The sequence below is a fragment of the Spea bombifrons genome, chromosome 2 (genome assembly GCF_027358695.1).
Source record: "Spea bombifrons isolate aSpeBom1 chromosome 2, aSpeBom1.2.pri, whole genome shotgun sequence".
Classification (NCBI taxonomy): Eukaryota; Metazoa; Chordata; class Amphibia; order Anura; family Pelobatidae; genus Spea; species Spea bombifrons.
In genome coordinates, this window is record NC_071088.1 from 127,284,473 (window position 1) to 127,301,395 (window position 16,923).

Consider the following 16,923-nt stretch of genomic DNA (forward strand, 5'->3'; position numbering starts at 1 on the left):
AAGGAGCTAGATTGCGTAATCGGACAGCCGTGGCACAATAAAACCATTACTCCTGTTTAATGCAGCCGAATGTCAGGGTTTCTGGCTTGTACATGTGGACTTAACTCTTACCAAGATTGTCTCGAAACAGAAGTGCTGTATGATCTAGCGGTAACAGTTTCTTTAATGGTTTTTTTTTTCACGTAAGGCTTCTGGTGATCACCAAAGCATAAGAGCGAGGGCTCCGTGGAATCTGTTCCTAAAGTGTTATAAAAAGGTGGAGACGCAAGGAATCCTTAAATTGCAGCAAGGCAAAGACTGTCGCTGAACTGGACTTTGGAGACTTGCATCACAGAATGATAATACTGTATCGTACAGCTAATATAATGACATTTAGTTTGTCTTCTCTGTAAATCAGCACCAGTCCGTGTGTTTCTGGGTTTAAAAAATATTTTAATCCCTCAATCGACTTGCTAGCGGTCCATCATTTTCAAGAATGAAATTGCAGGTTCTGTATCTAGAGAGGGCTTCTTGGAGTTGTGGGACCTGCCATTAGGATTACGGAACTTAACAGGTCTTTGCAAGTACTTATCGAGCCCACCTAGGCAAGACAGAACTGCAATGCGATGCATGAATCGGACAGATGACCCCCGTGGCTGTTCATGCATCCTACTCCGGATGCGGAATTTTGACATTTGAATAAAGGCTCCTGTTTTTAAACCTAAATCTTAATCATCGGGAGATCCACTTGCAAAAGTGAATTTAATAATAGAAACCACACATCCGCTGCTGTTAGTACTGGTTTCTAAAATATCGTTTTCCTATTAACCAAAAGTTCATAATATACTTAACAATTTTGTATATAATCTATTTTTGATATCCTCAGCAATAATCTGTTTAGAGAGAGCACTTATATTTTGTAATGCTTGTTTTTATTACCTTCCTGACAGTAATGTTACATTAACAAACCATGCTGCTGTTACCTGCTCTGGTTATCTATTAAGTGTAGCACTTAAATTCACACTTATTTTACAAGGATACAAGGGGAATTTATGGGGCACATCAATACTTTAAATTGGGTGAGCGTGGAATGGAAGTGATCTGATATTGCATGTGCCATTGTTTTTTGTTTTTTTTTGAAAGGTTTGCATCCTTTCAGTTCTCAGTATTTAAAAACATACTCAAAGTAGACCATCCTTCAACTCAAAATTAGATATTTTTTTCTGCGGTTTTGTTAGTACTTTACAGACGGCTGGTCTAGGGCCACTGCGGCCACTGGCTGAGTGGTTTTAATGATTTGTTTGAATCTGGAAGGTTAATTTCCTTTAAATTAAGTTTCTCCTTGTTCCAGAACAGCTGTGGAAACCTATTTCGGTTCTGGATGCGATAAATCTACATGTTGCTGAACTTTAAATTTGATTCTAAAGGGTGGGCTGATAAAGTTTGTCTCCTAATATAAAAAGCCAGCATTCATCCACATCCAGTAGCTGATGAAGAATGAGATGGCTTGGATTTGTAAAGGAATTATAGAGTTATAGTTATAAAATCCATATCCCCCTCCATACAAGCAGACATGCATAAGGAAATGCTGTTGGATTTCAACAAATAGTACAATCTGGGTGAACAAAGAAAAAAAAAAGTGTAAATTGTAAATTATAATAGATATCTATATATAAATATATATTGACTAAAAAAGAATTGCACCTAAAACACAACTGACAATAGGCCTTTAACCCATGAACATGTGATATATTTTTTGTGCAATATTGTATTAGAAAAAATAGTCTGCATTTTCATTCTTTAAGGTTGTTGCCGTTTTATATTCACACAATTTATTTTTAAGCTTATTTTTTGTCCTTTTTTTTTTTTAGTTTTCATAAGTTGTGATCTTTAAACTGCATTTAGCGCTCGTTCCGTTCAAAGGCTGCTTTAATTTACTTAGTGGAATGTCATGGAAAGTGTGTGTAAGTGTCTTGTGCGAGTAAAGTATTGCGTGGTTCTGAATTTTTACATTTACGTTGCAGTTTTGAATTCATGGGCCGGCCCCATCGAAAAAAAAAAATTTTAATTGAAAAGAACAAATTAGCAATACATTTTATGGTATGTTGATTTGGATATTATTTCTTAACTAGAAGGGATAAAGAAAGCAGTTTTGTAGGCCTTTGATGAGTGGAAACAAATAAAACACAATATTCTCATTGCATTTACCTGCCTTTGCTAGAGCTGCGAGCGTGAGTGTGTGTGTTTTTCCCTTTCCTCTTAACGAACGTTAACCAGTCTTAATTGTTTCTATTGTGATTAAATTGGCAGTTTCAGCTGTTCATTTCTAGGTATATTGTCTCAAATAATGTAAGGAAGCAGAACACGGCTTTTCATATTAACTAACCACTGCTGAGACATCCCAGAAGAAGTCCTCATACCAATATCCAGGAGACCCCCCTTGTGTGCTTTTGACTCTATCTTGGGACAGCATCCGGGATTTCTTAGTCTTTTTCCTACAAAGTCCCCCAAATATCAACCTTTTATGTAATGGGCACATCTTTACATCTGCTCCCACACACATTGCAACTACCCTTAATTATCCGTTTCATGTTGCTGGGTTAACTCACCTCTTTACTTTGACAATATATGCAATATAAGTAGAATAATTATTCACATAAAATTTACATCATCTACTGTTGATCCCTTTAACTTAAATATAATTAAAATATTTTTTAGAGATATCTCTGGATCCACAGACTCCTAATCATTATCCTGTTTAAAAGGCTTTGGGGGAAGAGGTTCTACCACCACCTTTGTAAATGTAAACCATGTTGATCGCTAATAAAATGCCATTAAACGGCACGTGTCTGTATAAACTAAGGAACGATAAGGTGTACATTGTCGCCTTCAGCTTGCTCTTAGGAAGTTGGCTAAATGTAACAGATGCACAGCTGATGAGACTGGGGTCGCTGATGGCAAAACGGTAAAATGTCATGGAAACAGTATACTAAAGTAAGATACTGAGGTGCAATCCTTTTATAATGGAACATATTCTGAAATAAAAGGGTTATTGCTACTTGGAGGCTACTATAAATGCAACTTGACAGACATGATACCGCCGATAGCACCTGTGGCTATAGGAGGTCTAGCGTGTGATTAGCGGGCGTTCCGTGCTTTAATTTCTGTTTCATCTGCTATGGGTCTAGAACATTTAACCCCGAGTCTAGAACCCCCTGTACTCCCTAGAACCATATGGTAAACATGAGGGTCTCTCTATATATATTAATGCTTTTTTCTGTCTACTCGTATTAAGTGACGGTCAAGGCCTCAATAAAACAGTTCAAATTAATCCCCTTTGATATCGTTGTTACTCCCAGTTAAATAAGGACCGAACACACACCTGGTTTTATTAAACTAAACCACATTCCTTTTAAAACCAGAGTGATATTATTTATATATATATATATATATATATATATATATATATATATATATATATATATATATATATATATATATATATATAGATATATATATATATATATATATATATATAGATATATTCCTACCATGTAGAAAGCAGCCGGAAGCTCAAGGTTTTCATCTTAAATTGAAAATTGCATAAAGCCTGTCTTTAAATAGAGGATTTCAGAATATTTTTGTTGTTTTGTACACAGTACTTTAGAACTTTCTAACCTATATTTATTTAGTCACTGATAGATAAGAAAACCCTTTCCGTGAGCCAGGGGCTATTTGAAAGGCTGAGTGACGTGCGTTTTCATGTCAAGTTGCCTAACATGAGATGGCAAATGATAGAACTCCTTGGGTATGGCTGGGGTTTACGTGTGTTTTGTCTATTAATATCTGTAAATTACTAATATATGTGTAACTCAAATCTATTATCTTTGTGTAACTGTTTGCGGTTGGGGTGAGATGTGGCTCTGGCTTATGATGTGCTTGTGCTGTGACCTTGTAAGATTCAGTATTACTGCTTTTTATAATAATGCCGTTTTGTGTCATTTACAGCTAGCGGACAACCTTTTATTGTGGTAGTTTCTTTCTCAGGAACTCAGTTTAACTTATTTATTGTTATATCATCGCCTCTGAAAGCTTTTACTGGCATACTTTATTATTAAAGACAAAATCAAAATAAAACTGTATCTTGGTATTCTCTCTGATCAGAGCTGTGCCTGTAAGAATCGTGCAGCGCTTTAAAACAAAGGTGCCACAGTGCTAAACCTGAGTCTATTATCCAAAGAAGACATGGCTTTTTAATATTTGGGCTATTTCTTTAGGCATGAGCAATTACTATGGTTTGATGTAATCTTATGATGACATGTATGAGACCCACACAAAGGCAGTTCTAAAAGGACTTAGTTCTGTATAATGCGGTTATGTCAGATATTTTATTTCATTAACATCCCTACCAGTTAGCAATGCAGTACACAGGGCTAACTCAGCCCCTTTTAGATATTTGGCCCCTTCATAATGCATTGTGACATCAGACAGTGGAAATGTTCAACTCTACTGCTAATTCTGACCTGCCAATGTTCTAAAGTATAGCTAGCTGATCAATATTATAACCACTAATGATGGCGGTGTCCTTTTAAGGTGTAGTTACAGTTATGACACATGAACTCCCCTTGGTTATTTTCACTGACCCGTGGGTTCTAGTTACTATAATGTAAAATCTGCAGCATGTAGCCGATCCCAGATGGATACCAGGGAGATCAACCTCGGTTGTAACTTGAGCCAATTTACCATTTTTCACTTATCTCCTATAAGGATTTATGATGACTTTTAGCATAACAATATAGAATCACAGGAGTAGCTGCTACAACTCAGATCCAATCCCCAACCTTACTGCACCATGGGGATCAATGTAGTGGTGGTCTGTTCTGCTCCTTTTTACCTAATCTCCTTGCAGTGTCTCTGCCTGTATCACCTCAACGCTCATGGCTCTGCCAGTGCATTGCAAGTCAATCAGTAGGGAAAAGGGTAGCCTCATATGGGCTTCTGAGATCGTTTGGGATGTGGGCAGCTGCCACTTTTGATTATGTGGTAACCCTAGATATGATTTACCTGTCCCGGAGAGCAGTCACAACCGCCACTGCAAGTGATTTTGCCACTCGCAAGATGGTGGCGTGTCCAGACCCTCCTGAGAACTCTAGCTCCACTTGCCAGTTGAATACAAGTCAATGGAGCCCAGAACCTCCTAGTTCCAAAAAGTGTTTAAATAAAAAAAAACAAAAAAACATTATATATATATATATATATATATATATATATATTATGAGCAAGTCCTAAAATTAGTGCTTTATTTTCTCACATGGAAAGAGTTAAAATACTGGCATGTTAAATGCCCATGCGGTGTCTACTTTTAGACTTTTAGAATGATTTGATGGAGTAAATTGAATTGGCCGGGTTAAACAATGTCCCAATCATCACACAGAGAAGAATGACCACATGTCTAATTTCCAATTTGAAAAATGCACACGTCCCAAAGGTGGCTTTTTAGCCCCCTAAAAACTAGACAGACCCATGCATGTACCACTGTACTCGGGAGATGTTGCTGAACACATATTGGGGTGTGTCACAGTTACATATACCAGGATGTGTAAAATCATACCTAAAGTACAACTGGTGGTAGAATTAGTGCATGGAAAGAGTTAAAATACTAGCATTTGAAATACCCTGGGGTGTCTAGTTTTCAAAAATATATGATTTGATGCGGTAATTTGCATTGGCTGGCTTCAGAGATACCAGAAATGGCACATGGGGGAAGAATTACCAGATTTGGAAAAAATGGTTTTGAAATAGAAAAACGCTACCTGTATTTATTGCCCCATAACGTGCAGAAAAAAGCAAAAAAAAATATAAAAACGTTGGGTATTTCTAAACTCAGGACAAACAGTAGAATCTACTTAGAAGGTTTTTTCAGTACCTTTTATAGATGAGTAAAATATTTTTCAAGTATAAGTCAGAAAAAGTCCCTTTTTCTAAATGTTTTCACTTTAATACTTTTTTTTTTATAGTAACTGATATGATACAATCAAAAAAAATGAGATCTAAAGAAAGCCCTTGTCCTGAAAAAAAACAATATATAACTTGTGTGGGTTCAGTAAACAGCGAAAAAAGATTACAGCTAAACACGAGCAGCACAGGAATGGTAGATCAGCCATGGTCACTAAGGGGTTAAACTAAATATCTCCAGAACAATTTCATTGCTTGTCAAACAAAAAGCACAACCTATATGTTTTTTAAATATAGTATATCCGGCCATTCCTCACCCAAGAATCCACAAAAACCCTGGTTCATTCCCTTATCATTTCCCGTCTTGACTACTGCAACACTCTTCTGGTTGGCACTCCACTGTCTCGACTCTCTCCTCTACAGTCTATCCTAAATGCCGCTGCTAGGCTCATCTTCCTTGCACGTCGCTCCTCTTCTGCTTCCCCCCCTCTGTGAAACCCTCCACTGGCTCCCAATTACCTTTAGAATTAAATTTAAGATCCTGGTACTGACATATAAGGCCATCCATAATACTGCTCCTCCGTACATTTCTGACCTCATTAGCAAATACTCTCCTACTCGATCCCTTCGTTCCTCCCATGGGCTAAGGCTCTCCTCCTCACTCATCACCTCTTCCTTTTCCCGTCTACAAGATTTCACTCGAGCTGCCCCATATCTCTGGAATCTACTCCCAAGGAACCTTCAGCATTCACCCTCCCTCCCAACATTCAAGAAACATCTAAAAACCCACTTCTTCAAAGAAGCATACCATCTTAGCTGCTAGAACCTCCTTGTCATCGAACCACCACAATACCTCTCACCCTTTCTCTATGCCTTATGTTTGTCACCCCATTTCTCTCTAGATTGAAAGCTTGCGAGCAGGGCTCTCTCCACCAAATGTATCGGTTTGTCTTAGTCTGTCAATTCTTGTCTTGTCATATCCCTTGAATTTATGTATTGTATTAAGCGCTGCGTAAACTGTTGGCGCTATATAAATAAAGGATAATGATAATAATATATCTCGTTTGAGCTGGGCCCTCCTCATCTATTGTTTTGTTATATGCTACTTGTAATGTCCTGTCTACCCATTGTACAGCGCTACTGAATTTGTTGGCGCTATATAAAACAATAACTAATAATTATTATGCTAATAGCAGTGATAAGGTTTTCCAGTTGGTACGAATTAGGAAATTGCAGTTTGATACAATTGAGTAATGCATAAGTTGCATGCAGAGGCTGCCACCTACTGTCGAGATTATAGTAACACAACTTTAATCGCCATCATTTGTTTCCATCTTGGTATTAGTAGTATATGGGGCAGAAATATAGAGCTATTATTATTATTATTATGATCTTTTACATAGCGCCAATAATATATGCAACGCTTCATATACAATACATATATTCAAGGGATATGGCAAGACTAGAATTGACAGACTAAGACAACCGATGTATTAGGTAGACAGAGCCCTGCTTGCAAGCTTACAATCTAGAACCAGTACTTAAAAGCACGTAGGTCCTTCTTGTGGGCTCTGGCCATAGATTTTATTTGTTCACTATTCCAAAGAGATGGCTGCAGCAATGCAGGCATATGACTTTTGGTCCACCCACTGTGGTCAGAGCTGAACTAAGGATATATGGTATGGGACAGACCCAAAAGCTTGCATATTTATCAGAAATTTTAATGTATCTATCCTATGCAGAGAACTAAAGAACAAAATCTCTCCTCAAACATTGCATTACAAATAGCATACACTTAAATGTTCATTGTCACAATGCTGCATTACCCGACCTAAAGGTCGACCTAATCTATATAAAATAGAAGATCTGAGTCTAGATATGCAAACAGGAACGGGATAAATCTTATACTAGCAAATTCAGACTGAGCAGGTGAAAGGGTTCATAAACTGAAAATGACTTCAGCCAACCAAGATTGGAGTGTGTTATGATAACTGAACTGGTGGAGCAAGTTCATAGCCCCAGCCCTGGTAATAAGTGTGTGTATGTGTGTGTGCGAGCATTGCAATTAAGTTTGAAAATGAAAAAACATGGCCATTTTAACTATAATACACAATTAGTTAATGAGACACCATTGAGAGTACAAGTAAGGGCAAGTATTTGACTCCTTTGCAAAACATGACTTAGTACTTGGTGGCAAAACCCTTGTTGGCAATCACAGAGGTCAGACGTTTCTTGTAGTTGGCCACCAGGTTTGCACACATCTCAGGAGGGATTTTGTCCCAGTCCTCTTTTGCAGATCCTCTCCAAGTCGTTAAGGTTTTGAGGCTGACGTTTGGCAACTCGAACCTTCAGCTCCCTCCACAGATTTTCTATGGGATTAATGTCTGGAGACTGGCTAGACCACTCCAGGACCTTAATGTGCTTCTTCTTGAGCCACTCCTTTGTTGCCTTGGCCATGTGTTTTGGGTCATTGTCATGCTGCAATACCCATCCATGACCCATTTTCAATGCCCTGGCTGAGGAAAGGAGGTTATCATCCAAGATTTGATGGCACATGGCCCCATCCATTGTCCCTTTGATGTGGTGAAGTTGTCCTGTCCCCTTACCAGAAAGCATAATGTTTCCACCTACATGTTTGATGGTGGGGATGATATTCTTGGGGTCATAGGCAGCATTCCTCCTCCTTCTCCAAACAAGGCGAGTTGATGCCAAATAGCACAATTTTGGTCTCATCTGATCACAACACTTTCACCCAGTTCTCCTCTTAATCATTCAGATGTTCATTGGCAAACTTCAGACAGGCTTGTACATGTGCTTTCTTGAGCAAAGGGACCTTGTGGGCGCTGCAGGATTTCAGTCATGACGTAGAGTGTTACCAATTGTTTTCTTGGGGACTATGGTACCAGCTGCCTTGATATCATTGACAAGATCCTTCCATGTAGTTCTGGGCTGATTCCTCACCGTTCTCATGAACGAGGTGAGAGCTTGCATGGAGCCCCAGACCGAGGGAGATTGACAGTTATTTTGTGTTTCTTCCATATGCGAATAATCGCACCAACTGTTGTAACCTTCTCACCAAGCTGCTTAGCGATGGTCTTGTAGCCCATTCCAGCCTTGCGTAGGTCTAGAATCTTGTCCCTGACATCCTTGGACAGCTCTTTACATAGTTATTACATAGTTATTACATAGTTACATAGGCTGAAAAAAGACATGCGTCCATCTAGTTCAGCCTTTCCTATATCTGTTAATTTGTTGCTGTTGATCCAAAAGAAGGCAAAAAACCCCGGCTTCGCTCTTTCCAATTTTGCACTAACCAGGGAAAAAAATTCCTTCTTGACCCCAAAATGGCAGTCAGATTTCTCCTTGGATCAATAAGCTTGTTTGTTCTTGACCATGGTGGAGAGTTTGGAATCTGATAGATTGCTTCTGTGGACAGGTGTCTTTTATACAGGTAACAAGCTAATCTCAGCTTGTTACCTGTTGCTGATTGATAGAGGATCAAATACTTATTTCACAGAGTAAAATGCAAATCAATTTATAACTTATTTGAATTGTTTTTTGATGTTATTCTGTCTCTCACTGTTCAAAAAAACCTACCATTAAAATTACAGACTGATCATGTCAGTGAACCAAGGGTCGCACTGATATCCTTTTCAGATCATTTCTATTATATTTTATTTATATAGCGCCAACAATTTCCACAGTGCTTCTAACAATATATTAGCTAAACCCTCATGTATGAGTTAAGTTATGAAGACATTTCATGTTCAGATGGTACGTACAATGTGTAGATCAAAATGTGATGTCCAGTTGCCCAGGGCTCAATGAGGCCCCTGCACTCTCAGTTGTTCTTTTCCTGGGTGTCTAGCTGGGTCATGTTATGGGCCCCAGCAGTAGAGAAGTAGCCTGTGTGCGAGCTGCTTGTAGAAAGGACTCCATACAAGGTAAGAGGGAGGGAAAGCTATGAGAGCAGGATAGCAAAGAGGGTTGTGAAAGAGGTAGACCTTAGGGAGAATAAGGGCTGTGACATAAATGTATGTGTAAGCATATGGTGTTAAACAGTGTGTGTATGTTACCGTATGGTGTATGTGTTTGTGAGTGCATGTTTAAGAGTGTGTATGTTAGTCTATGGTGTTAGCATGTGTGTGCATGTCTATGTGATCCCAACAGAGGGGAAGAGTATGAACGTGTAAGTGTATGGTGTTGATTCAGCATAGAGTGAGTGGGTGTTAGAACAACTAGCAGGCTGCCTATGATACAAGTGGCTTTGATATGAGGAGGGGAACCACAAGTAGCTGGGTAAAGGTATGTAGGACAAACGAATAATACTGTATTAATATGTATTAATACAGGCATATAAAAAAGGATAGGAAATGACACATCAGTTATATGATGTTGGTGCCAACCTTAGGCCCCAAACTGGGGGGCCCCAATGCCTTGTATATATGTATGTTCTATTTATGAAGAAACTCAGTTAAGCCTCCTGATATCAGTCAGGCTTAACCTGACCTCTCACCCTGTCTTCTGACTAGCCTCACAAACTGCCTTTCTGAAATTGGATCCTGGCTGGCATCCAACTACCTAACGCTCGACATTTCTAAGACTCCAATGCCTACTTTCTGATATCTTCATCATTATAGAGAATTCCACATTCTTCCCACTGATATGGTTCCTGGTGGATATTTTTATATGACCTTATACTGCATCCACAGCTGCCGAACAGTGCGAGGGTGAGTTAGAAGGAGGTAGGGCGATGCACACTACAAATGATGGTGGCGGACACTACAAATGGTGGTGGCGGACACTACAAATGGTGGTGGCGGACACTACAAATGGTGGTGGCCATCACAGGTTGGTGTATGGACACATTACCGACTCTAGCAGACCATCTGATCTGTCTTGACTATCTTTACTCCACTCTCTCCTTCATCCCTCAGGTGAGATTACTCACCAGATCCTGCCTCTTTCACCACTGAAATATCTCAAACATCTTTGCTTAAACAAGACACACCACTACTCTATCCCTCTAGTCCATTCTCAACAGCCTTGGCGTCTCCGGGATTGTCCTCAAGCTGTACCTCTTCTCCCGAATTCATTACCTCATTCCGTCATCATACGGTGACCACATAACCCAAATCATAAAGTAATTCATCCTACGTATTAACACATTACGCCCCAGAAACCATGGCCGACATGGTCACGCTATGCCAAAGGTGCGTTTAATGAGCACGGCAGCTCTATGGAGTGTTTATTATAGAAATACTCCGAGGGGCGCAAGGTGGCTTCAACTTTTCAAACTCAAATATTTTTTAAGAAAAAGTGATATGGCGGTGCCTTTAATCACTGCCACCCTCCACCTCTCCCAAATACTTCTCCTCTCCCTTCCATTTCACTCCGCTCCCAGAACCCACCGCTGTAATTACCCCTGCAATTACCCCTGCCTACCCCTCCAGACTCCATTAACCCTTTACTGTCTCCCGAGCCGCTCGTGCCCGCGTTCCCTAAGCCCTGCTCTCCTCTCACACAGCGCCCTCCCCCAGAGCCGCCATTGGCTCTGCTCCCCGCTTTATCCCAGAATGCACCGCGTGGCGCGTCATTGAACAGAGCCCATGATGGCGGCGCTGGGTGCGAGTGAAGTGATCGCCCAGCTGGAGAGCGCTGCCAAAGTTTTAATGGTAAGAATCGGCCTGACCGGGCAAGGCACCGGAGGCGGCAGGTTGTTTGCCCCCGTGGGATAGTCCGATCTATCCTGGAAGGGCTGAAGTCTAACCGGTACGCAGGAGCAAGCAGCCATACTTCCCCGGGACAGGGGGGTAATAGTGTTATTTCTTCCCGGCTGTCCCCGGGCTTGTCTTTAACACAGCGTACCCTGTAGGGCGGGTGTGATGAACTGTACGGTATGTCACAGGGTGCCCCTGAGTGTCAGATCCGATCTCCTCTGACGGTCAGCAGATCGTTCTATTCAACTGATAGGGTCCACATGGCTGCTTCCTCATCCAGTACTTTATCGGGGGTGATGCTGTGTGCATGACACGAATTGGTGTCCCCATTGGTTGCGGATGGGTGTTTAGTGTGTTTGTGGCATGCTGGCCAATTTGATGCACTCTCTCAATCTATATAGGTATGTTTGAGCGGCTATAGGGTCCAGTGAGCCCGGGAGAAAAGCTTCCCAGGTTGGGATGTCTCGGCTGAGTCTGTGGAGCCGGGTGGCCATTGCCAGTTTAACATCTAGCCGTGTTGAGTATTGGTCTGTGAGGAGCCCCCGGCAGGTAATGATAGAAGCGTCCCGTGCGAAGAGGTCTTGGTCTGTCTATATTGTGCTTCTTACCCTGAATAATGAACGAGGAGAGCTCTGTGTATGCTGTAGGGCCGCCCGGGTCGAACGTATCAGGGGTATTCTGAAGGAAAGGAGTTGTTGCCTTTAGTCGTAATTTTGCTTGACTGTCTCCTCGCTCTATAGCGGTTAGGCAGTGACGCCGTTCTTCAACAGGTGAATAAATTCCGCTTCCGACAGGATTTTATGACCTAAAACAAGAACAGCCAGTCTGCTTCTCGGTGATGGCGAGAAAGATATTCAGATGTTTCTGTATGAATTAGTTGCATATAATACACGCAGCGGGAATCTTAAGACATCACAACGCTTTCTTTATTTTTGTCGAACGTTGGTATGGGAGATGTATTTTTAATGCTTCACTTTCTTATTGCGTTTAGACATCCCTTATTACTCTTCTTAATCCGTTCCCATGGACCGTTCTGTAAGTCAATCTCTGCTTATATATACGTGTGTGTATTATATATTATTTACATATATATATTAATTACACACACACACACACACACACGGGACGTTCGAAAAGTTTCTGCGCTTTTATGTTTTTGTTGGATACCGTGAAGGCGGGAGGAGTAGTGATTGGTTGTGTTAGGGGGTCATGTGACTAGTTCTGGCAGGCTGGCTGCTGTTGCAGTTTGGTATAAGAGTTTTCACCCTGGAGAGAAGATGGCTGCTAAACATATAAATTGCACCAAAGAGGAGCAGAAGGTGTGACGGGAGAACGAATTCATCTTCGCATGCGTGCTCAGTACGGGATAAAGTTCTCTCTCGTAGAGTCGTCTGAGTGGATTTAAAAGTTTGTAAATGGTCGTATTGGTGTGACTGATGCCGAGCGCTCCGGATATATATTATATAATATATAATGATGTATGTTGGATATCATGTTTACATTTGTCTACTTGCACTCTGCAAGGCATCGCGTTCACTTATTCCTGTCTGTTTAATAACAGCATAATTACGGTCAAATGCGATATTTGCGGTTTAAACTATGAGGGGGCCAAAGGGTCAAAAGGCGGCACGTAAGCACAAAAAAGAGCAAGCGTCGTTTGTCTGTACGCATCCTAAATTGCTTAAAATCTATTTAACACGAGACCAAACTAACTACTCAACTCCAAAGCCTTATTCCCTAAAAACATTAGTGTGTGTGTGTGTGTGTGTGTGTGTGTGTGTGTGTGTGTGTGTGTGTGTGTATGTATGTGTGTATATATATATATATATATATATATATATATATATATATATATAATCTATATCTATATCTCTGTCCCTGGTACATCACTTTTTTTTTTTGTCTGGGGCTAAATCGCTTACGAATACATTCATAAATAGCAGTGCTAAAATAGATTCACAGACTAGACTATGCTCACAGGGCTGTCAACAGAACCATAACTAGGGAACTTGGCATCCTGGGCAAGCAACATGAAACGCGCTATTGACATCAGAGCGTGTCACGCCCCTTTGCTGATGTCATTTACCACCAGAGATGCATAAAGTATGTCTTTCACCTTGTGCCCCTTTTTTCTCTGGAAGTCATCAAGGAAATGCTGATAGTTTCTATCCAGATTCAGATTCTCCCTAGTCATGTGATGATCATTAAGAAGCTGGTAGTGGAATATGCTGATGTGGATAATTCTGGGATTTATTCACTAAAGCCCAACTAAGGATGCACTAAAATGAAAATTCTGTACCGAAACCGAAAATTCAGCATTCACTTGGCCCCCACCTTTTAAAAAAACAAAACAAAAAAAAAAACCACACACTTACTAAAAGTAACACCAAATTTGGACAAAAAATTTCAATAACAATATATATATATGAATCACACTCCTATTATACCCAGATTGGCTGACTTAGCGTGAAAGGCGTGTGATTGCTGTCAAGAATTATATATATATATATATATATATATATATATATATATATGTTTTTTGTTTTTTTCTGCCCCATTTTGGTGTTAACCACACTTTTATTTAAAGCAACACACCAAAAATGGACAAAAAAAAAAAAAAATCAGTTACCCGAACAGCAGGGACCCTGCTGCTTCTGTCTGTGCGAACAACTTCTCTTGCCCCGCCCCCAGGGAAGAAGGAACGGAGCAGAGTCATGTGACGTGCATTCATGTGACTCCACTGGGTTCCTGCTTCTCCTGGCCAGTACAGGTCCTGGCCCCTGCGGATTATTATTTCCGCCCTCCCCCCCAGCATTTGCCCTTTTTGGCCGATATATTGCGGTCACCGATATATCGGTGCATCCCTAGTTGTTTCTTTGAATGGAACTCAAGATGCCTTTCCAACTTTGGCAATATAAGGCACCAGTACATTTCTCTGCTGCCACACGGGAGGTTAGCCTGTGCACTGCTACATAAGGAATGCCCATTCGCATTGCTGACGTCCACCAGAAGGTCGCCAGAGGAGAGGATATACCCAGATCGCTACCTCTACTGGCCAATCGCATGCATTGCAATCGTCAATGCAAATCTATGGAGCCTTGCTTGGTTTCTCCTATTATATTTATATATATTAGCAATGAAAATATACACAAACAATAGTGAGCTCAGTGATGTCATTGTGACAGTAATCTTTACCATATTCCACTAACAGTACAAAAAAAGGCCTTACTCTAGCTCTACATTTAAAAAAGTATAACCCCATTCACTACCCCCAAACACTTTAAGCCAAAAGTAATAAAAAGAATACGTTATAGAAACGATGGATGTGGCCCTCTAGAGGAAAAAAAAATGTGGGCTATGTCTGTAATCGGGATGTTGCTGAACATAAATTAGGTCTCTGTTCTTCACAGACACCTACTGTGTAAAAGAAATTCAAAAAAATTAGAATTTTACAGGGTTTTCTTTTTAACGTACCAGCACTCAAATGAAAGCCCTATCTTTTTCTGATAAGAGGGTGTATAATTTGTTTGGGTACATCAAACACCAACAAGGGCAATCTTAATGAAGCTTGCGTATTAATACCCTCGTAACTGAAGGCGTTAAAGTTTGAGATTTTTGCAAATAACAGCGACAGGAGTTCAATTTTAATTAAAATAAAAAAAAAAAGTTCAGCTTTTAAAGTTACCAACGATTTTGTGCTTACGTTACCAGCCTGCGCGGGCCTCCTATTCCTGTCTGTATGAAGTACAAGAAGTTTATCTCTGCCAGGTCCACATGGTGCCCACACCTCATACAGGTTACCAGGCTCACAAACCTACAACTGTAACTAACTCGCCCCTGTCTGCAGGGAGTGCAGCTCTCTAAGGTTGGCCTTTCTTAACGTGTAGAACTTTCAGGTTGTTGAAAACTCAAACTCTCCTGTAAATATTCACTTTAGTCAATAAAACCCCTTTGCGTGTAAAGTTGTCCCTTAACCCTTTCCACTGGCTGCTTTATTCCTTTCCTTATGGTGATATGTTTAATTACCGTTTCAGTGTGGTAGCCCACTGGGCCACAGATTAATCCAGTCCAATTTTGACGGCATTGCATTAATTGCCATATTAAAATATTTCTACCCCCCATAAATACAAAAAACTTGTCTCATTAGCAAGAGCAAATCTAATATGTCAAGCATAACGTCCCTATTCTGCGTCCCTGTAGTAGCTGTACCTATACCTACCCTATATCGAAGGTGTGGAGCGGTGCAATAACCCACGCCCTGGGAGAGCCCAGGGAAAGTCCCACGTGTGATGTTTGGAGTGCTTCTGCTTTTTCTATGGAGTTGCATATTTGCTTTGTATTTTGTTATCTTAGCCCAATATATCAGAAACCCCCGACTCTTTGGGTTTCATTCATTATAACGTTGTAGCTTCAGACCCCGAATTCACTGGCTATTATAAAGGACCATCCCTGGTTAATTTCTCTGCCGTAAATGCAACCAGCAAGGTGTCATATTTAGATATGATTTATACAGGGCTGTCCAAGCTTTGATCAGAAACTTACTGAGGTTAGACCTTCATAATATAAAATAAAGTTGGCAGGATGAAATTCAGTGAAGAAACCTCTGTTTTCACATTGCCTTGTGGTAAACCATAGAATGACTCTTAATCAAAGAGAAGAACCACCATTTTATTCCATGGAAGCATATGGAGGAAAGCATTCTATTGGGTATACGGGACTTAATTATCATTGCCATAAAGTATCCGCTCACATTGTGAGTAGTAATGGTCCAGAACTCCATGGCTGCCTGCAGATAAAGTGGGATCCAATACTCAATTCGGCTGCAACACATTCTAATTCCATAAAACGCAGGAACTTATTACTATGCCTGCTAAATAGTAGTTTGTTTTTTATCGTTATTCTACAGTGTACCTTAAACCTAAACATGAGGTATTTCCATAGAATATGTAAAGAAAGTTTACTTGTTGCCTTTTTTGTTTGTGACGGCTAGCAAATGTATGGCTTGAGCTCTATTTTGTTTTGAGCAAACGATGCTCAGACATTTCATATTTATTTTTTCACCCCTTGAATATGTGTATAATTTTGTTCTTACCCTGCCCTAAATAAAAACAAGGCAAAGGACAAAAAGGTAGACAAAAAAATAATAAAACAATCCAGAGTACCGACTGATAGAGAGATGATCTCATTCAAAGACCTGTTCGGATCATGAAATACTTACATCAGAGTTAAAGGAGATTGGGATACCACGGCAACCAACGACTTGGAGGTT

The 16,923-nt window shown here is 40.3% G+C and overlaps 1 protein-coding gene across 1 annotated transcript in view; it reads left to right on the top strand.

Moving 5' to 3' along the window:
* Nucleotides 1–11,543: 11,543 nt before the first annotated feature.
* Nucleotides 11,544–16,923, top strand: part of XPO4 (exportin 4) — a 48,249-nt gene continuing 42,869 nt past the window's right edge. Inside the window, exon 1 of the mRNA XM_053456443.1 lies at nt 11,544–11,609. Coding sequence (XP_053312418.1) covers nt 11,544–11,609 — 66 coding nt within the window. The remainder of the gene's footprint in view (nt 11,610–16,923) is intronic.